The sequence below is a fragment of the Bos taurus genome, chromosome 3 (assembly GCF_002263795.3).
Source record: "Bos taurus isolate L1 Dominette 01449 registration number 42190680 breed Hereford chromosome 3, ARS-UCD2.0, whole genome shotgun sequence".
NCBI classification, from domain to species: domain Eukaryota; kingdom Metazoa; phylum Chordata; class Mammalia; order Artiodactyla; family Bovidae; genus Bos; species Bos taurus.
In genome coordinates this window covers 99,765,389-99,783,337 of record NC_037330.1, presented here as the reverse complement: position 1 = coordinate 99,783,337, position 17,949 = coordinate 99,765,389, and the positions used below count along the sequence as shown (strand labels likewise).

The 17,949-nt window shown below is 44.8% G+C and overlaps 1 protein-coding gene and 1 long non-coding RNA gene across 7 annotated transcripts in view; one reads left to right on the top strand and one right to left on the bottom strand.

Moving 5' to 3' along the window:
* Positions 1–599: 599 nt before the first annotated feature.
* Positions 600–11,047, bottom strand: LOC132344920 (uncharacterized). Its single transcript, XR_009493997.1, has 2 exons — positions 10,993–11,047; positions 600–1,631 (listed from the first exon to the last, which is right to left on the bottom strand). It is a non-coding gene; the product is annotated as an uncharacterized lncRNA (long non-coding RNA).
* Positions 10,712–17,949, top strand: part of NSUN4 (NOP2/Sun RNA methyltransferase 4) — a 30,286-nt gene continuing 23,048 nt past the window's right edge. The window contains exons 1-3 of one of the 6 annotated variants that reach the window (XM_024989747.2): positions 10,712–11,889; positions 13,551–14,219; positions 14,718–15,061. In XM_024989747.2, coding sequence (XP_024845515.1) covers positions 14,772–15,061 — 290 coding nt within the window. In that variant the 5' untranslated portion in view covers positions 10,712–11,889; positions 13,551–14,219; positions 14,718–14,771. Of the gene's footprint in view, positions 14,220–14,717; positions 15,062–17,949 lie in introns of those variants that run through there. The other 5 variants (XM_059884900.1, XR_009493814.1, XM_024989746.2 and 2 more) reach the window with 5 other exon arrangements.

The following is a 17,949-nucleotide window of genomic DNA, read 5'->3' as shown; positions in this document are numbered from 1 at the left end:
GGTGAATTTTTGGCCCAAACATAGAACAGTACATGAAGCCTACAATAGCTGTTCAGAATGCAGTCTAGTGCCACGGTGTCATCTATGATAAGAAAAAAGAGCTACTACCCAGACATCACTGGATCATTTTTTCAAGACGGCAGATAGAATTGAATCCAGCAAAGAACCAGAACTTGTGCCATCAATATCATGCGTGAATGAAATTGCAGCTTGCCCTCCATTTCATTTCCTCCTGTTGCTGATGGTCCTTCAGCTCTGCTATCTCCTCTCCCTCGTCCAGTCAGTAACTTTTTGTCTGTTCACTTGATGCCAGCCCATGTATGCCCCTGTATATATGTACTGTACTACTATACTTTTCAAGATACTATACTGTAAGATTAAAACTGTTTTATTTTTTGTTTTTTAATATATTATTTGTATATAAACTATTCTAACCCTATTAGTATAGTACTATATAGCCGATTGTGTTAGTTGGTTGCCTAGGCTAACTTTGTTGAACTTACAAATTGGACTTTTGCATGTGCTCATGGAACAGAACTTGTTCATATGTAGGGGACTTACTGTACATGGTAGTATTATATTTTTTGTATGTAATCCAATCATTTTCAAACATTTATTAAGTTTTCAAACAAACAACAAAGCTGAAATTTTACAGTGAACAGCCCTAAACTCATTACTCAGATTTTAGTGAATATTTAGCAGTGTTACTATACTTGTTTTATCATAAAAAGGAAGGAGTTAACCAGAGAGAGAGAGCTCTGAATTCAGCTTCAGATCAGATCAGTCGCTCAGTTGTGTCCGACTCTTTGCGACCCCATGAATCGCAGCACGCCAGGCCTCCCTGTCCATCACCAACTCCCGGAGTTCACTCAGACTCATGTCCATCGAGTCAGTGATGCCATCCAGCCATCTCATCCTCTGTCGTCCCCTTCTCCTCTTACCCCCAATCCCTCCCAGCATCAGAGTCTTTTCCAATGAGTCAACTCTTTGCATGAGGTGGTCAAAGTACTGGAGTTTCAGCTTTAGCATCATTCCTTCCAAAGAAATCCCAGGGCTGATCTCCTTTAGAATGGACTGGTTGGATCTCCTTGCAGTCCAAGGGACTCTCAAGAGTCTTCTCCAACACCACAGTTCAAAAGCATCAATTCTTTGGCGCTCAGCCTTCTTCACAGTCCAACTCTCACATACATACATGACCACTGGAAAAACCATAGCCTTGACTAGACAAACCTTTGTTGGCAAAGTAATGTCTCCGCTTTTCAATATGCTATCTAGGTTGGTCATAACTTTCCTTCCAAGGAGTAAGCGTCTTTTAATTTCATGGCTGCAGTCACCATCTGCAGTGATTTTGGAGCCCCAAAAAATAAAGTCTGACACTGTTTCCACTGTTTCCCCATCTATTTCCCATGAAGTGATGGGAACAGATGCCATGATCTTAGTGTTCTGAATGTTGAGCTTTACACCAACTTTCCCACTCTCCTCTTTCACTTTCATCAAGACGCTTTTTAGTTCTTCTTCACTTTCTGCCATAAGGGTGGTGTCATCTGCATATCTGAGGTTATTGATATTTCTCCCAGCAATCTTGATTCCAGCTTGTGTTTCTTCCAGTCCAGCGTTTCTCATGATGTACTCTGCATATAAGTTAAATAAACAGGGTGACAATATACAGCCTTGACGTACTCCTTTTCCTATTTGGAACCAGTCTGTTGTTCCATGTCCAGTTCTAACTGTTGCTTCCTGAACCTGCATATAGGTTTCTCAAGAGGCAGATCAGGTGGTCTGGTATTCCCATCTCTTTCAGAATTTTCCACAGTTTATTGTGATCCACACAGTCAAAGGCTTTGGCATAGTCAATAAAGCAGAAATAGATGTTTTTCTGGAACTCTCTTGCTTTTTCCATAATCCAGCGGATGTTGGCAATTTGATCTCTAGTTCCTCTGCCTCTGAGGATGCTTAAGTGTGTTGCTGAATACTAAGCTGCAAAAGAGTAGAATGAAACTTCACATACCCAGACAAAGAACTACTGGGTAACTGTAAACTAAGTAATTCCCAAAGCTGTATGCAGAGGGCTAGGAGATGTTTGAGTTTTGACCAGCTATTGTGGAGAATTCCCATTCAACTTGAACTCCAGAAAGGGATACCTCTCCAGGGCTAAAACTAGCCATAGAGAGAAGCTACACAAGATAGGCTATAACAAATCTTTAAAAAAGGAACCTTGAAAGGATCAAGCTGATTCACAAACACACAAAAACCCTGAGTGCCTGCCAGAACAAATTCTAAGACATTTTAAAGAAGACAGCTAAATCCAGCCTTCAGCAATGTAAATTTCACAATACCAAGTGCTCAGTAAAAAAAATTAAAAACTGCCAGACAGACATACAAAGAAGCAGGTAAATGTGACCAGGAGAAAAATAGTAAACAGATTCTTGGGCATGTATCTGGAGAAAACTATAATTCAAAAAGATACATATACCTCGATGCCCATTGCAGCACTATTTTCAATACCCAAAACATGGGAGCAACCTAAATGTCCATCTACAGATAAATGGATAAAGATGTGGTATGTATACACAACACAATATTACTCAGCCACAAAACAAAGAATGAAATAATGCCATTTGCAGCAACATCAAGATTGCTGGGAGAAATATCAATAACCTCAGATATGCAGATGACACCACCCGTATGGCAGAAAGTGAAGAACTAAAAAGCCTCTTGATGAAAGTGAAAGAGGAGAGTGGGAAAGTTGGCGTAAAGCTCAACATTCAGAACACTAAGATCATGGCATCTGTTCCCATCACTTCATGGGAAATAGATGGGGAAACAGTGGAAACAGTGTCAGACTTTATTTTTTGGGCTCCAAAATCACTGCAGATGGTGATTGCAGCCATGAAATTAAAAGATGCTTACTCCTTGGAAGGAAAGTTATGACCAACCTAGATAGCTTATTCAAAAGCAGAGACATTACTTTGCCAACAAAGGTCTGTCTAGTCAAGGCTACGGTTTTTCCAGTGGTCATGTATGGATGTGAGTTGGACTGTGAAGAATGCTGAGCACTGAAGAATTGATGCTTTTGAACTGTGGTGTTGGAGAAGACTCTTGAGAGTCCCTTGGACTGCAAGGAGATCCAACCAGTCCATCCTAAAGGAGATCAGTCTTGGGTGTTCATTGGAAGGACTGATGTTGAAGCTGAAACTCCAATACTTTGGCTACTTGATGCGAAGTGCTGGCTCATTGGAAAAGACCCTGATGCTGGGAAAGATTGAGGGCAGGAGGAGAAGGGGATGACAGAGGATGAGATGGTTGGATGGCATCACCTACCTGGACATGGGTTTGGGTGAACTCTGGGAGTTGGTGATGGACAGGGAGGCGTGGCGTGCTGTGGTTCATGGGGTCACAAAGAGTAAGACACGACTGAGCGACTGAACTGAACTAAACAAATTTTAATGTAACTGACTATGAAAAGTTCGTTGATATGGTTTCAGATTTCACATTGCTACTGACCTTAAAGGAAACTACCACTTGTCAAATTTTGGTATAGTATCAAAGAATATTCATAGTTATCTTGAAAGGCTATAAAAATGTACCTCTCTTTTCTAACTACATATTTGTGTGAGACTGGATTTTTTAATGTATACTTCAACTAAAACAACATATTACAACACACCAAGGAAGAATTTTGGCCACCTGATGTGAAGAGCTGACTCATTTGAAAAGACCCTGATGCTGGGAAAGACTGAAGGTGGGAGAAGAAGGGGACGACAGAGGATGAGATGGTTGGATGGCATCACTGACTCAGTGGGCAGTGAGTTTGAATAAACTCCGGGAGTTGGTGATGGACAGGGAAGCCTGGTATGCTGCAGTCCATGGGGTTGCAGAGAGTCGGACATGACTGAGTGACTGAACTGAACTGAACTGAGGAAGAATATCTAAGAATCCAGCTTTACTAAGCCAGACATTAACTTGCAAGAGATTTGTTTTTTAATATATTTAAAAATTTTATTTGGCTGCACTGGGTCTTAGTTGTAGCATGTGGGATCTAGTTTCCTGACCAAGGATCAAACCTGGGCCCCTTGGACTGCAAATGCAGAGTTTTAGCCACTGGACCACCAGAGAAGTCCCTTTCCAAGAGATTTTTAAAACAATGCCAATATTTTGACTAAATTTCTTTTAGGAAAATATAGTTATTTTTCATATAAATATTTATGTTAACATGTAATGGGCTTATTATTTTTTTAATGAATAAATATTTTCAAAAATTTGTTTTAATTTCTAAGCTGGCAAATATTGATAGACAAAGTAAACAAAATCTCAATAATGCTCAATACTCATTAACATTTTAAAGGGGTCCCGAGACCAAAATGTTTGAGAATCACTGATCTAGTCCAACCCTCTCCCCTTGTTCCCCCAGTTTCTAGACAGGAAGGAAGACCCTCCCCCAGTTTGGAGTGGGAAGGGTCCCTTCCCAGGGAGATTGTGGCTGTGGTCCTGACACTCCATATTTGGTTTAAGGTATATAGCAAAGTGATTCAGTTACAGATATACATATATCCATTATTTTGCAGATTCTTTTCCCATATAGGGTATTACTATGAGCTTTTAAAAAAAAGGTCTTTCTCTATACACATACCTCCCTCTACTTTATGATTGCTAGGTCTCTGTAACAGACTTCTTGGGGAAATTGTTTACTCTCACATCCCTGTTTCTCATTTTTCACTCACTCATTCAATAAATATTTGAGAGCTAACTATGTACCATATACAGTACTGGGGGCTGATAATTCAACAATGAATTAAACAAAATCCTTGCTTTTAAAAATATACATCCTATTGATGGGAGACATCCATAAAAATTGTCCAGAGCTTGTAAATGGGCTTGTAAATCCCAGAAGAAGATTACTGGGTGATATTTTATTGTAGTGCTGTGGTTTACCTTTGATTAAGGGACTTTCCAGGTGGCGCTAGTGGAAAAGAACCCACCTGCCAATGCAGGAGACATAAGAGATGTGGGTTCAATCCCTGGCTTGAGATCTGGAGAAGGGCATGGCAAACCACTCCAATATTCTTGCCTGGAGAATCCCACGGACAGAGGAACCTGGCAGGCTACAGGTCCATAGGATCGCAAAGAGTTGGACACGACTGAAGCAACTTAGCATGCATGCATACCTTGATTGATTTCACATTACTAAGTAATCTTACAACTTTGTACTAATAGAGGTTAACTTGTAAAAAACTGATGGCAATGCAAATCTTGTCTGCAAGCAATGCAAATAATTCCTATATGTAGAAATGGAAATGAATTTTTGTCCAGTAGAGATGGAATTTAATTCCCTCTGGTAAAAGAGATAATCTCTAACATTATAGTTTATTGCTTAATAGGAATATTAGTGTTTCTGCAACTATTAGCAAATTCATTTCAGTATTCCTCTGGCTGATAATCCAAATCTCTGAAACTCAAATTCTCATTTGAACAAGTCTTACCATCTCACTGGTTCCCTCATTATTTAAGATAATAATGGTTAAGCAGTTTATGATGATGAATAAAATCTTTGGCATGTGTTCATTTTATATTTTTATAAGTTATGTTTTTAACCTTTTGAAAATTATTTAGCAGACTATAAGAAAATAAATATATATCAGATGACAAGTCATAAGAATAAAACCAGGGTAAGAGGAAGGCTATTAACTGGTGGTGTCATCTGTACTATTTTAGATACGGCCAATCAGTCAATAAGTTCTGTACTTCTCTCTCCACTGTAAGTGGAATTCATCCTCTTCTCTCTATCTTCACAGCCACCACACAATCCAGACCATGGTCTTCTCTCATCTGATCTCTCTACCTTCCTCCCATCTACTCTGAACATTGGCTATCAGATAATCATTTTTAAAAACAATTATCTGATCATGTCCCTCCTTTTCACTGGCTCCTATGGTGGAGTCAAGTTCTGTGGGGTCTCAGTTCAGTGGCTCAGTCATGTCGGACTCTTTGCGACCCCATGGACTGCAGCACGCCAGGCTTCCCTGTCCATCACCAACTCCCAGAGCTTGCTCAAACTTATGTCCATCAAATTGGTGATGCCATCCAACCATCTCATCCTCTGTTGTCCCCTTCTCCTCCTGCCTTCCATCTTTCCCAGCATCAGGGTCTTTTCCAAGGAGTCAGTTCTTTGCATCAGGTGGCCAAAGTATTGAAGTTTTAGCTTCAGCATCAGCCCTTCCAATGAATATTCAGGACTGATTTCTTTTAGGATGGATTGGTTGGATCTCCTTGCAGTCCAAGGGACTCTCAGAGTCTTCTCCAGCACCACAGTTCAAAAGCATCAATTTTTAGGCGCTCAGCTTTCTTTATAGTCCAACTCTCACATCCATACATGACTACTGGAAAAACCATAGCCTTGACTAGACGGACCTTTGTTGGAAAAGTAACGTGGCCTGAAGCTTACAAAATTCGGGAGACCGTCTTTTAAAAAAATACAAAAATTAGGTACACGCCTTGAACGGGGGAGTACAAATGACATGTCCTGAAGCTTCAGCTTCATTGCAAAACCTCAGTAGCCTCGTTTTTCACTACCTCTGGATCTCTCTCCATACAAGTTCTTCCTAGAAGGCTCTTCTTGCTTCATTTTGCCTACCTAACTCTTTCTGTACTCAACAATCAGTTCGTAGTCCTCCTTTATCCCTCAACTGGGTTAGGGGAATTTACAGAGTCTCTCCTAAAGCTACAAGCATTCAGACGGAGCCACCATTCTCCACAAATGATTGCTCTTTTTTCAGACTCTCAAAAGATCCCTGGAGAAGGAAATGGCAACCAACTCCAGTATTTTGGCCTGGAGATTCCTGTGGACTGAGGTGCCTGGTGAGCTACAGTTTCAGTACAGTAGCTCAGTCATGTACGACTCTTTGTGACCCCATGAATTGCAGCACGCCAGGCCTCCCTGTCCATCACCAACTCCCAGAGTTCACCCAAACCCATGTCCATCGAGTCGGTGATGCCATCCAGCCATCTCATCCTCTGTTGTCCCCTTCTCCTCCTGCCCCCAATCCCTCCCAGCATCAGGGTCTTTTCCAATGAGTCAACTCTTCACATGAGGTGGCCAAAGTATTGGAGTTTCAGCTTCAGTATCAGTCCTTCCAATGAACACCCAGGACTGATCTCCTTTAGAATGGACTGGTTGGATCTCCTTGCAGTCCAAGGGACTCTCAAGAGTCTTCTCCAACACCACAGTTCAAAAGCATCGATTCTTCGGTGCTCAGCTTTCTTCACAGTCCAACTCTCACATCCATACATGACCACTGGAAAAACCATAGCCTTGACTAGACAGACCTTTGTTGGCAAAGTAATGTCTCTGCTTTTGAATAAGCTATCTAGGTTGGTCATAACTTTCCTTCCAAGAAGTAAGCGTCTTTTAATGTCATGGCTGCAATCACCATCTGCAGTGATTTTGGAGCCCAAAAAATTAAGTCTGACACTGTTTCCACTGTTTCCCCATCTATTTCCCATGAAGTGATGGGAACAGATGCCATGATCTTAGTTTTCAGAATGCTGAGCTTTACGTCAACTTCCCCACTCTCCTCTTTCACTTTCATCAAGAGGCTTTTTAGTTCCTCTTCACTTTCTGCCATAAGGGTGGTGTCATCTGCATATCTGAGGTTATTGATATTTCTCCCGGCAATCTTGATTCCAGCTTGTGCTTCTTCCAGCCCATCTGGAAGATGTACTCTGCATATAAGTTAAATAAGCAGGGTGACAATATACAGCCTTGTAGCTCTATATAGTCAGCAAAAACAAGACCGGGAGCTGACTGTGGCTCAGATCCTGAACTCCTTATTGCCAAATTCAGACTTAAATTGATGAAAGTAGGGAAAACCACTAGACCATTCAGATATGACCTAAATCAACTCCCTTATGATTATACAGTGGAAGTGAGAAATAGATTTAAGGGACTAGATCTGATAGAGTGAGTACCTGATGAACTATGGACAGAGGTTTGTGACATTGTACAGGAGACAGGGATCAAGACCATCCCCATGGAAAAGAAATGCAAAAAAGCAAAATGGCTGTCTGAGGAGGCCTTACAAATGGCTGTGAAAAGAAGAGAAGCAAAAAGCAAAGGAAAGATATAAGCATCTGAATGCAGAGTTCCTAAGAATAGCAAGGAGAGATAAGAAAGCCTTCCTCAGCAATCAGTGCAAAGAAATAGAGGAAAACAACAGAATGGGAAAGACTAGGGATCTCTTCAAGAAAAGTAGAGATACCAAGGGAACATTTCATGCAAAGATGGGCTCGATAAAGGACAGAAATGGTAGGGACCTAACAGAAGCAGAAGATACTAAGAAGAGGTGGCAAGAATACACAGAAGAACTGTACAAAAGAGAGCTTCATGACCCAGCTAATCACGATGGTGTGATCACTGACCTAGAGCCAGACATCCTGGAATGTGAAGTCAAGTGGGCCTTAGGAAGCATCACTACGAACAAAACTAGTGGAGGTGATGGAATTCCAGTTGAGCTATTTCAAATCCTGAAAGATGATGCTGTGAAAGTGCTGCACTAAATATGCCAGCAAATTTGGAAAACTCAGCAGTGGCCACAGGACTGGAAAAGGTCAGTTTTCATTCCAATCCCAAAGAAAGGCAATGCCAAAGAATGCTCAAACAAACTACTTAGCACTTAGCACTACTGCCGCTAACTGCTGCTAAGTTGTGTCAGTCGTTTCTGACTCTGTGCGACCCCATAGATGGCAGCCCACCAGGCTCCTCCATCCCTGGGATTCTCCAGGCAAGAATACTGGAGTGGGTTGCCATTTCCTCCTCCAGTGCATGAAAGTGAAAGTGAAGTTGCTCAGTTGCATTTGACTCTTCGGGATCCCAGGGACTGTGGCCTACCAGGCACCTCCGTCCATGGGATATTCCAGGCACGAGTACTGGAGTGGGTTGCCATTGCCTTCTCCCATTCACAAGCTAAGGATGCTCAAGCTACCAGAAGTTAGGAGGGGGCACAGAACAGGTTTTCCCTCAGAGCTGTCAGATGGAACCAACCTTGATTAAGGGTTTCTAGACTCCCCATATGTGAGACTGTAAACTTCTGTTGTTTAAGCCACTAAGTTTATGGAACTTTGTTATGGAAGCCCAAGGGAACTCATACATATGCCAAAGTAAAGACTGTGGCTTTTCCACAGGGAAAAGGAAGTCACTGGAGAGTTTTTTGTGGGAGTTCATATGGCCATTCTCCAATTTAGAAAAGTTTCATAGTCATACGTGTATATATGGATCAGAGCAGGAAATGCTAGAGGGAGGACTCAAATTTTATGATAAATGGTGGGGGATCTATCTAGTTTGGACTCAATCCAAGGATGCTTTCCGATACACATGCAGGCAGGCTTTAAATGGGGGACGCTCAGATGAATTATGGCAGGCTAGATATTTCGGTTAAGGTAATTAATTAAAAATTTATAATTTATTTCAATATCTCTACCTTTGTTCTCTGCATCTCAGGGTTTGAGCAGTCTCTTTTAAGTATACATTGTTACATTTTTTTTTTTTTTCTTTTTTGGCCATGCAGAGACATTACTTTGCCAACAAAGGTCCGTCTAGTCAGGGCTATGGGTGTTCCTGTGGTCATGTATGGATGTGAGAGTTCGACTGTGAAGAAGGCTGAGCACCGAAGAATTGATGCTTTTGAACTGTGGTGTTGGAAAAGACTCTTGAGAGTCCCTTGGACTGCAAGGAGATCCAACCAGTCCATTCTAAAGGAGATCAGCCCTGGGTGTTGTTTGGAAGGAATGATGCTAAAGCTGAAACTCCAGTACTTTGGCCACTTCATGCGAAGAGTTGACTCATTGGAAAAGAATGATGCTGGGAGGGATTGGGGGCAGGAGGGGAAGGGGACGATAGAGTATGAGATGGCTGGATGGCATCACTGACTCGATGGACATGAGTCTGAGTGAACTCCGGGAGTTGGTGATGGACAGGGAGGCCTGGCGTGCTGCGATTCATGGGGTCACAAAGAGTTGGACACGACTGAGCAACTGAACTGAACTGAGTGCAGCATGTTGGGAATGTTAGTTCCGAAACCAGGCATCAAACACATATCCCCTGCATTGGCAGCTCGGAGTCTTAATTGTACTCATCTCACACGCTAGTAGAGTAATGCTCAAAATTCTCAAGCCAGGCTTCAGCAATACGTGAACCATGAACTTCCAGATGTTCAAGCTGGTTTTAGAAAAGGCAGAGGAACCAGAGATCAAATTGCCAACATCTGCTGGATTATGGAAAAAGCAAGAGAGTTCCAGAAAAACATCTATTTCTGCTTTATTGACCATGCCAAAGCCTTTTACTGTGTGGATCACAATAAACTGTGGAAAATTCTGAAAGAGATGGGCATGCCAGACCACCTGACCTGCCTCTTGAGAAACCTGTATGCAGGTCAGGAAGCAACAGTTAGAACTGGACATGGAACAACAGACTGGTTCAAATAGGAAAAGGAGTACGTCAAGGGCTACAGTTTAGAGGGTCGCAAAGAGTCGGACATGACTGAGCGACTAAAAACAACAGCAAGAACAACAAAAGATCCCTAGCTGGGCGGGGTTTGCACTCGCGTCGTATCGGAGGGCGGAGCCCCAAGAGAGTCAGCCGTAACGCTCTCCCCTTTTCGTCCACAGTGGGGCACACCACCTCTCCGGAACCTGAGCGTCTGCTTTTGAGGTTCCGGTCGGAATTACAAAGCGGCGCACGACGACATGGCTGCGCTGGTAGTGAGAGGTGTTCGGGACATGCTGAAGCGTGCGGACTTCGCGACGGTCCCGCGGAGACAACGACATAAGAAGAAATGGGTAAGGTCCAGTGACGGCAGCCTTTTACCGCCGCCCCTCGGGAAACTTATCCAGCCCTGTCACATCTCGCACCCTCAGTTCGTTCGCTACTCCAGCGCCGCTGGAACGCTTTGGGTCACCTTTCCCCCACCCTTCAGGCGGCGTGACTAGGTGCCTTCTCACCTCTGTAGTCTTCGCCTCTCGCCGCCTTTTTATTTCGTCACAAGTCTTCGGCTGCCCCTCTAGTTAGGTCTGCGGACTCCAGACTCCGCCCCTCTAAGTTACGTCATCACCTCCGCCCTCATTTTTTCAGTTCTGTCACGCCTCTTGTTTCCGGCACTTGGTTACCTTCCCCTGGACCCCCACTAACCTTTCCACTTCCCTTCCTCCCTTTCCCCCTCCCTCCCCTTTTTTCCCACCCTACCTCCCCTTCCCCCTCCCCCCATGACTTCTTCTCTTCCTTTCCTCCTAGACCTTCCTGCCCCGCCGTCCTCTCCGCTAGGAAAGTGACGTAGTGACTTACCTTTCCCTCCCGGGTTTCTGCTGCCCTTCGGGAGAGGATTCAACCCCATTCCTCACCCTCGAGCTGCCTCTGGCTCCCAGGAAAGGTTATAGCGACCACCTCCAGACCTTTCCCCCAAACCACGCAAAAGGTTCAGCGACTCCTCCCACCTTATGGGCTCTCCCCACTTGTCCAGAGCCCCTTTCTCTGGCCTCACTTGTAGCCCTGAAATTTCTTCCCTAACCGGCCAGCCCTCCTCCCTGCCCCGACCGATTCTTTCCCGGCCGCCACCGCCCTCCTCCCCAACCCCGCAGGCTCTTCCGCGCCCAGGGGGATGTTTTGAACCCAGTTCTCCACACCTAGGAAGGCCCTCCTGCCGGGAGCCTATCCTGTCGGGTTCGTCCCCTCCAAGTCCTTGTGTTGAGCGGTTCCGCCTTGTGGGGTCACCTCCTGCCCGTCAGCGGAGCCCTCATTGCAGCTGGATCAGCCCTCCGAGAACACCACGTCCCTGTCCCCGAGGCCCTTACATAGACCAGCACAGTTACCTCTATTACTATGGTGGATACCCTCCAGCCCTGGTAACCAACCCGGTGACCTCCCCACCCCTTACTCATGTGCCTTTGGAAACTGGCCCCGTGATTTCACCACCTCTTACTCACAGGTCCTTGGGAACTGGGCTTGTAATTTCACCTCCCCTTGCCCATCGGCACATGGAAACTAGACCTATAATTTCTCCACCTCCTCAGAGGATTTTGGATACTGGGCCCATGACCTCTACTCTGCTTTCTTCCTGGTCCTCAGGGAGAAGTTACAATGATCCTCCTCTTTCCTCAGCATCTTCCCCACCCACTGACAACTTTTACCATGGCCATGTTAAGCGTCCAGACTCTCATGAACCTAAACCACAGCTTGACCCGACTTTTGGGAAAAATTATTGTGGCTCCCCACTTTCCTCCCAACCAGGCACATCTAGTTGTCCCAGCTCACCTCAGGAGGGCTCTTATCACTATTCCCATCTTCCCCCAGAGGCCCACATACCTGCCCCTGGGAACCCTTACTATGCCATCCACCTATCCCCTGGGAGTACTGGCAACCCCCAGTTACAGGATTCCAGTAAGTCTTGCTTTGAGTCCATTTATTCCTGGGAGACTGGTGGGAGCTCTTATCTCCGAATAACCCCAGGTGCTATGATTTCTGGTCCCACCTGTCCCCAGGAACCACCTCTTCCCCTGTCCTCCCACTGTCCTTGTTCTGCCTTCTTCCCTTCACCTCCAGGCAACCAGTTTATGAATCCACCCCAGTCACCCCCCTGCAGAAGCTGTAAGGAATCCCCTCTCCCTGTGCCCATTTGTCCCCAAGCAAAGTCTCCCAAATCCTCAGAGGTAAAACAACCACATTCTCCCCACAGATGTCACTCCCTGGTCACCGAGCACAGTCCTGACCAGCTCAGCGCCCCCAAGCCCAGCTCCTCTCCTCCACCTCCCTCCCGCCCTTCTGGCGTCTCTGGTCCTTCTTGTATGGTGACAACCATCACAACTTGCTCAAATTCCTGCCCCAAAGAACTTCCCCAAGGGACTACTGCACCTGCTGTGGTTCCTAGAACCCTCAAAACAGTTATCCCTGCTTCCCTTCCCCTTCGCCTTCCTTGTGATCCTATCTTACCCAGTAGTTATGCTCAGACCAGCCCCCGAGGACCCCCCTGTAGTACCCATGTATATTCCATGGTTACCCCCACTCTCGATCCTGGCCTACTCTCTGGTCCCCTCAATCAATGCACAGGTCCCCTTCAGTGTCATAACCAGCCTGTGGTGCCCCCTGGTGGCACTTACGGCACTCCCCGGGGCCCACTCCAACCTCATCGCCAGCCTGTGGTGCCTCCTTGTTCTACCCACATCTATTCTTTTATCCCTTTGAGAACACCCTTTGACCCCCAAAATTTACCCATTGCCCCCAGAGCCCGGGGTCACCTTGATGCTATGCCATGTGGCCTCCACGTCTACTCCATGGCTTCTCGAGACTCCCACAAGGAGTCCTCCCAGATTCCCTACAGCTGTCCTGTGCCTTCAACCAAGAGTTCCAGCTGTAGCACTAGTGCCAGCTGTAGTTCACTTTTGGTTATTAGTGAATGCCAAAGTAGTGACAGCAAGAACATCCACCAAAGCGCAAGTGGGAGCCAGAGTGAGAGTGCCCATTGCCCTAGCACAACTTGGACTCAAAGAAAGACTTTCCATCTTAGCAGAAGTCGGAGTGGGAGCAATAGTACCCAAGAAAGCACAAATAAAAACCGGAGAGAGAGTCCTCTACGTTTTGAAGATCAGTGCCAGAGTGAAAGTACCAGACCTAGCAAAAGTCAGGGCCCAATCAAGAGTGCCCTTCGTAACAGAAGTCGGAGCCCAAGCAAGAGTCCTCACCGTAGCAGAAGGCAGGGCCACAGCAGGAGCCGGAGCAAGACTCGTCCCCACTGTGGCAAAAGTCCGGGGCGGAGCAAGAGTCCCCACCGTAGCAGAGGTCAGGGTCGCAGCAAGAGCCCCCGCCGTAACAAGAAATGAGGGCAGAGAAGGAGTTCCAAGCAACCCAAAAATCTAAGCCAACACAAAACTCATAGACGGTAACAGGGCTGCCAGCCATAGTAAGTATATTCCAGCTGTGGCATCCAGGGCCAACTTGTGGACTCCTCAGCTGAGATCTTTTTCCTCTTTCGACCTATTTCTGTACTCTTCAAGCCTGACTCACGCCCCTCTCTGCGGCCCCCGTAGCAGTCGTTCTGTAAGTCCCCACTTTGATTCACACTTCAAGGTTTCTGTGAGCTCTTCTCATCCCACCTTCCTGGAATCTGGGGACTTTCCCCAGATGACCCTCAGCCCTGTGATACTGAACATTGTGGTGTCAGTCACTGCATGACCTTTAGGTAAGTTACCCTCACCTCTCCACCAAATGTAGAAGGTTGATATTTTTTGTATCCCACTGCACTGTCTCTTGTGGTGCTCATCTAATCTAGGAGATGTGAAAGTGCTTTAGAAAATGGAAGGACTGTTCAGAAAGAAAAAAAATGTCTCCCATCTTTAAATCTGTTCTTTGCCCAGGGCCTCTATAGTTGCTACCAACGTTCTATAGACTCTACTCAAGAGTCCTCTCCTAGGTCTCAAGGAATGCCCTCATTTTTGGTGAACCCCACATGCTATTGTGAGAGCTAAAGTTTACTTTCACAACATGGAGTTAGAAAGGCCGGTTTCCCACTACTTTTCTCATACGCTTTTGCTCTGGCAGGCAGAGGCACGATGCAAAGGCAGGAGTGGGCACTTAGCTGGACCCATGTTTGCCCCAGCACTCTAAGGTGGTGGTGGGCTCAGGCAGTAATGGGATAGTGAGGCCTAGAAGACTTACAGGCCTGTTCTCTTTCTTCCAGGCTTCCACAGAGCCCAAATTTCCTGCTACTCGACTGGCTCTGCAGAATTTTGACATGACCTACAGTGTGCAATTTGGAGATCTCTGGCCATCAATCCGGGTCAGTCTCCTCTCAGAGCAGAAGTATGGTGCACTGGTGAATAACTTCGCTGCTGGGGATCGTGTGAGTGCTGAGCTGGAGCAGCTGAAGGCCAGGGACTTTGTGAATGAAGCTGTCTTCCACAGGGAACCAGAGCCTGAGAATAGCCAAACTGCTGCTCCATCCCCTGCGTCCTGGGCTTGCAGTCCAAATCTTCGTTGTTTTACTTTCACCAGAGGGGATGTCAGCCGTTTCCCTCCTGCCAGGTAGGATCTGGATCGAGGCTGGGGCTGTGCTGAGTGTCTGCCAGAAGTATACAGGAAGAGATGCAGCTCTTGTCCTGTTTAATAGGAATCCTAATATTGCTAATATTTACTAAGTGCTTATACATGTTGGGCCTTACCTCCTTTTGTTCTGTCAGCAGTCCTCTGAGGTGGGTAATATTACTGTTTTTCTTTCATCTTTGAGGAAACTGAGGTGCAGAGAAGTTAAGGTTCTTACTTCTGTAGGTCCTTTAGGTAGTAAGTGGTATAGCTAGTATTTAGACCGAGGCAGTCTGACCCCTGCACTTTGAGGGGTCAAAGTACCTTCACTTTGAGCCTGGTCTGTGCTACTGCCTAAGAAAGGAAAAAAACCTACACTTCTTATATGAGCACTTACTGCACCCTGTCTAGTTAAAATGTGTTATTTACAATTGCTTTCTTATTTTGCCCCCATCAGAGAGAGTAGGACAGGTAACCTCATGATACCAAAGAAGTGGGCCTTGTCTAGGAAATAGGGCTTGCTTAGGAACACAAAGTTAGTACTAGACTGGGGAAAAGAAAGGAGACCTTCCAGACATCTTATCCAATGCTCAGATGTATATGAATTTGAATGAAAAAAGATTCTGTAATAAAATGCTAAATTGTGTTTTAGAAATTGAGAAAAGGAGAGCTCAGTGGTAGTTGTAGGATGTGGGAGTTGATATTTGAAGGAGTGTTTCTTTCATTCAGCAAATATTGTCTACCAAATGCCAGGCACGCTAAATTGCACAAGTCACCATGGAACTTGCAGTGTAGTGAGGGAGATAACTGTTGACTATTTATGGTTGTGATAAGTGCTACAGAAGAAAAGTACAAGATGCCATGAAGTCTTTTTTTTTTTTCCATGAAGTCTTATAGTTAGAAGATCTAGTGCTGAGGAAGTGAAATTTAAGCTAAGACCTGAAAATGAATAGGAATTAATAGGTGGCATGGGGTTGGGGATGGGAGTGTGAGGCTACAGAAAGTCTGTGCTCTGCTTAGTCGTTCAGTCATGTCCGGCTCTTTGCGACCCCATTGACTGTAGGTTGCCAGGTTCCTCTATCCATGGGGAGTCTCCAAGCAAGAATACTGGAGTGGGATCTTGCCAACCCAGGGATCAAAGCCAGGTCTCCCACCTTGCAGGCAGGTTCTTTACCATCTGAACCAAATAAGGAAGGTTTTACAGGCTATATGGGATTATGGACTTTTTCTCTAAAAGGAAGAGAGAGGCATGAAAGGGTTTTTTGTTTGTTTGTTTTGTTGTTGTTTTTATTTGGCATCTGGGATCTTAGTTCCTTGACCAGAGATTGAACTCGTGCCCCCTGCAGTGGAAGTACAGAGTCTTAACCACTGGCCACCAGGGAAGTCCCAGCCATAAAGGTTTTAAGCTGGAGAATGATGTAATCAGCTTTGAATTTTAAAAATATCATTCTGGCTGCTGTGTGGAAAATAGGTTGGAGAGAGGCAAGGCAGAAATGGGATTGTAAATTAGGAGTCTTTGCAGTAGTCTTAGCGGCTGGTTTGAAGGAAGGCTGTATGCTTAAGAGAAGTAAGAGATGAGGCTGGAAAAGTACATGGGAAGCCATGTATGGGAATCTTGAATTCCAGGAGCTTGCAGGTTGGGGAAAGGGGAGTTTCTTGGTGGTTGCTTATAAATGACTGGTTGCTTATAAATGGTTGCTTATAAATGACCCAGCTACCAGAGCTGTGTAGCTTTATACCGTGTGCCTTTTATTATTTATTGCTGTAAATGGCCAATATGTGTTCTAGAGAACCACTAAAGAGGGGTTCAGAGCAGAGGAAAGGAATAACAGAGTGATTATAAGCATGGGCTTTGGAGTTAAGAAAACCTAGGTTTGAATCCTGTCTTCACCACTTACTGATATTAGATACACAGGGCTTCGCTGTTGGTCCAATTGTTAAGGCTCCAAGCTTGCATTGCAGGGGCCACCATGTTGATCCTTGGATCCCTGGTTGGAGAAGTTTCTCATGCCACGAAGTGCAACCAAAAAAAAAAAATAAGACATGTGGCATTGGATACCTGAGCCTTGGTTTCCTTATCAGGAAGATAACTTGGAAAGTAATGATAGTAATAGCTGACAAGTATAGCTCACTATGTGCCAGATACTGTAATAAGCATTTGACTTCTGTTAATTATTTCATCCTCACACTAATCCTATCTGGTACATACTCATTACAGATGAGGAAACTGAGGTACAGAGAAGTTGACTGATTTGCTGAAGGTCACACAACTGATGAGCAGGTGGGCTGCATTTGAGATCCAGGTAGTCTGGCTCTAGAATCTGAGTTCTCCTGCCTCATAGGGTTGTGGTAAGAATTAAATCAAATGATGTGTATTAAAAACCAAGTATAGTCCCTGCAATATAACACTTATACATAGTATCTCTTACTATTGATGTTATTGCCATCAAAGTTGTGTTTCAGGAAATTGTTTTAGTCACAGTGAGGAGGGCATAGATTGGAGCAGGGTTAGAGGCCGATTTGAAGGCCCTGGCTTTAGGCAGATCCATGGAGTAAGACCATGTTGTTTTCTAAGTTGCCTGAGGATACTCTGAGAACAGGGGGAAAGCAGATCTCTGTATTTGAATTTTTTCCTTCTTGTCTTGATGGATTCCCTGTAAATCAAGGGGATCTTAACTTCTGGGAAGTTCAAAAATGTATTCATGGAGTCCAGGAACCTCCTGAAATTGAAAAGTTGTTTTGCTTTTCTTTTTAAAATTTTAATTGCAGGATAATCGCTTTACGATGTTGTGTTGGTTGCTGTCATACAACAATGTGAATCAGCCATAAGTATACTGTGCCTTTTTTTTGAAAACAGATATTGTAGCTTTTAACCGATTCTTAAAACTATG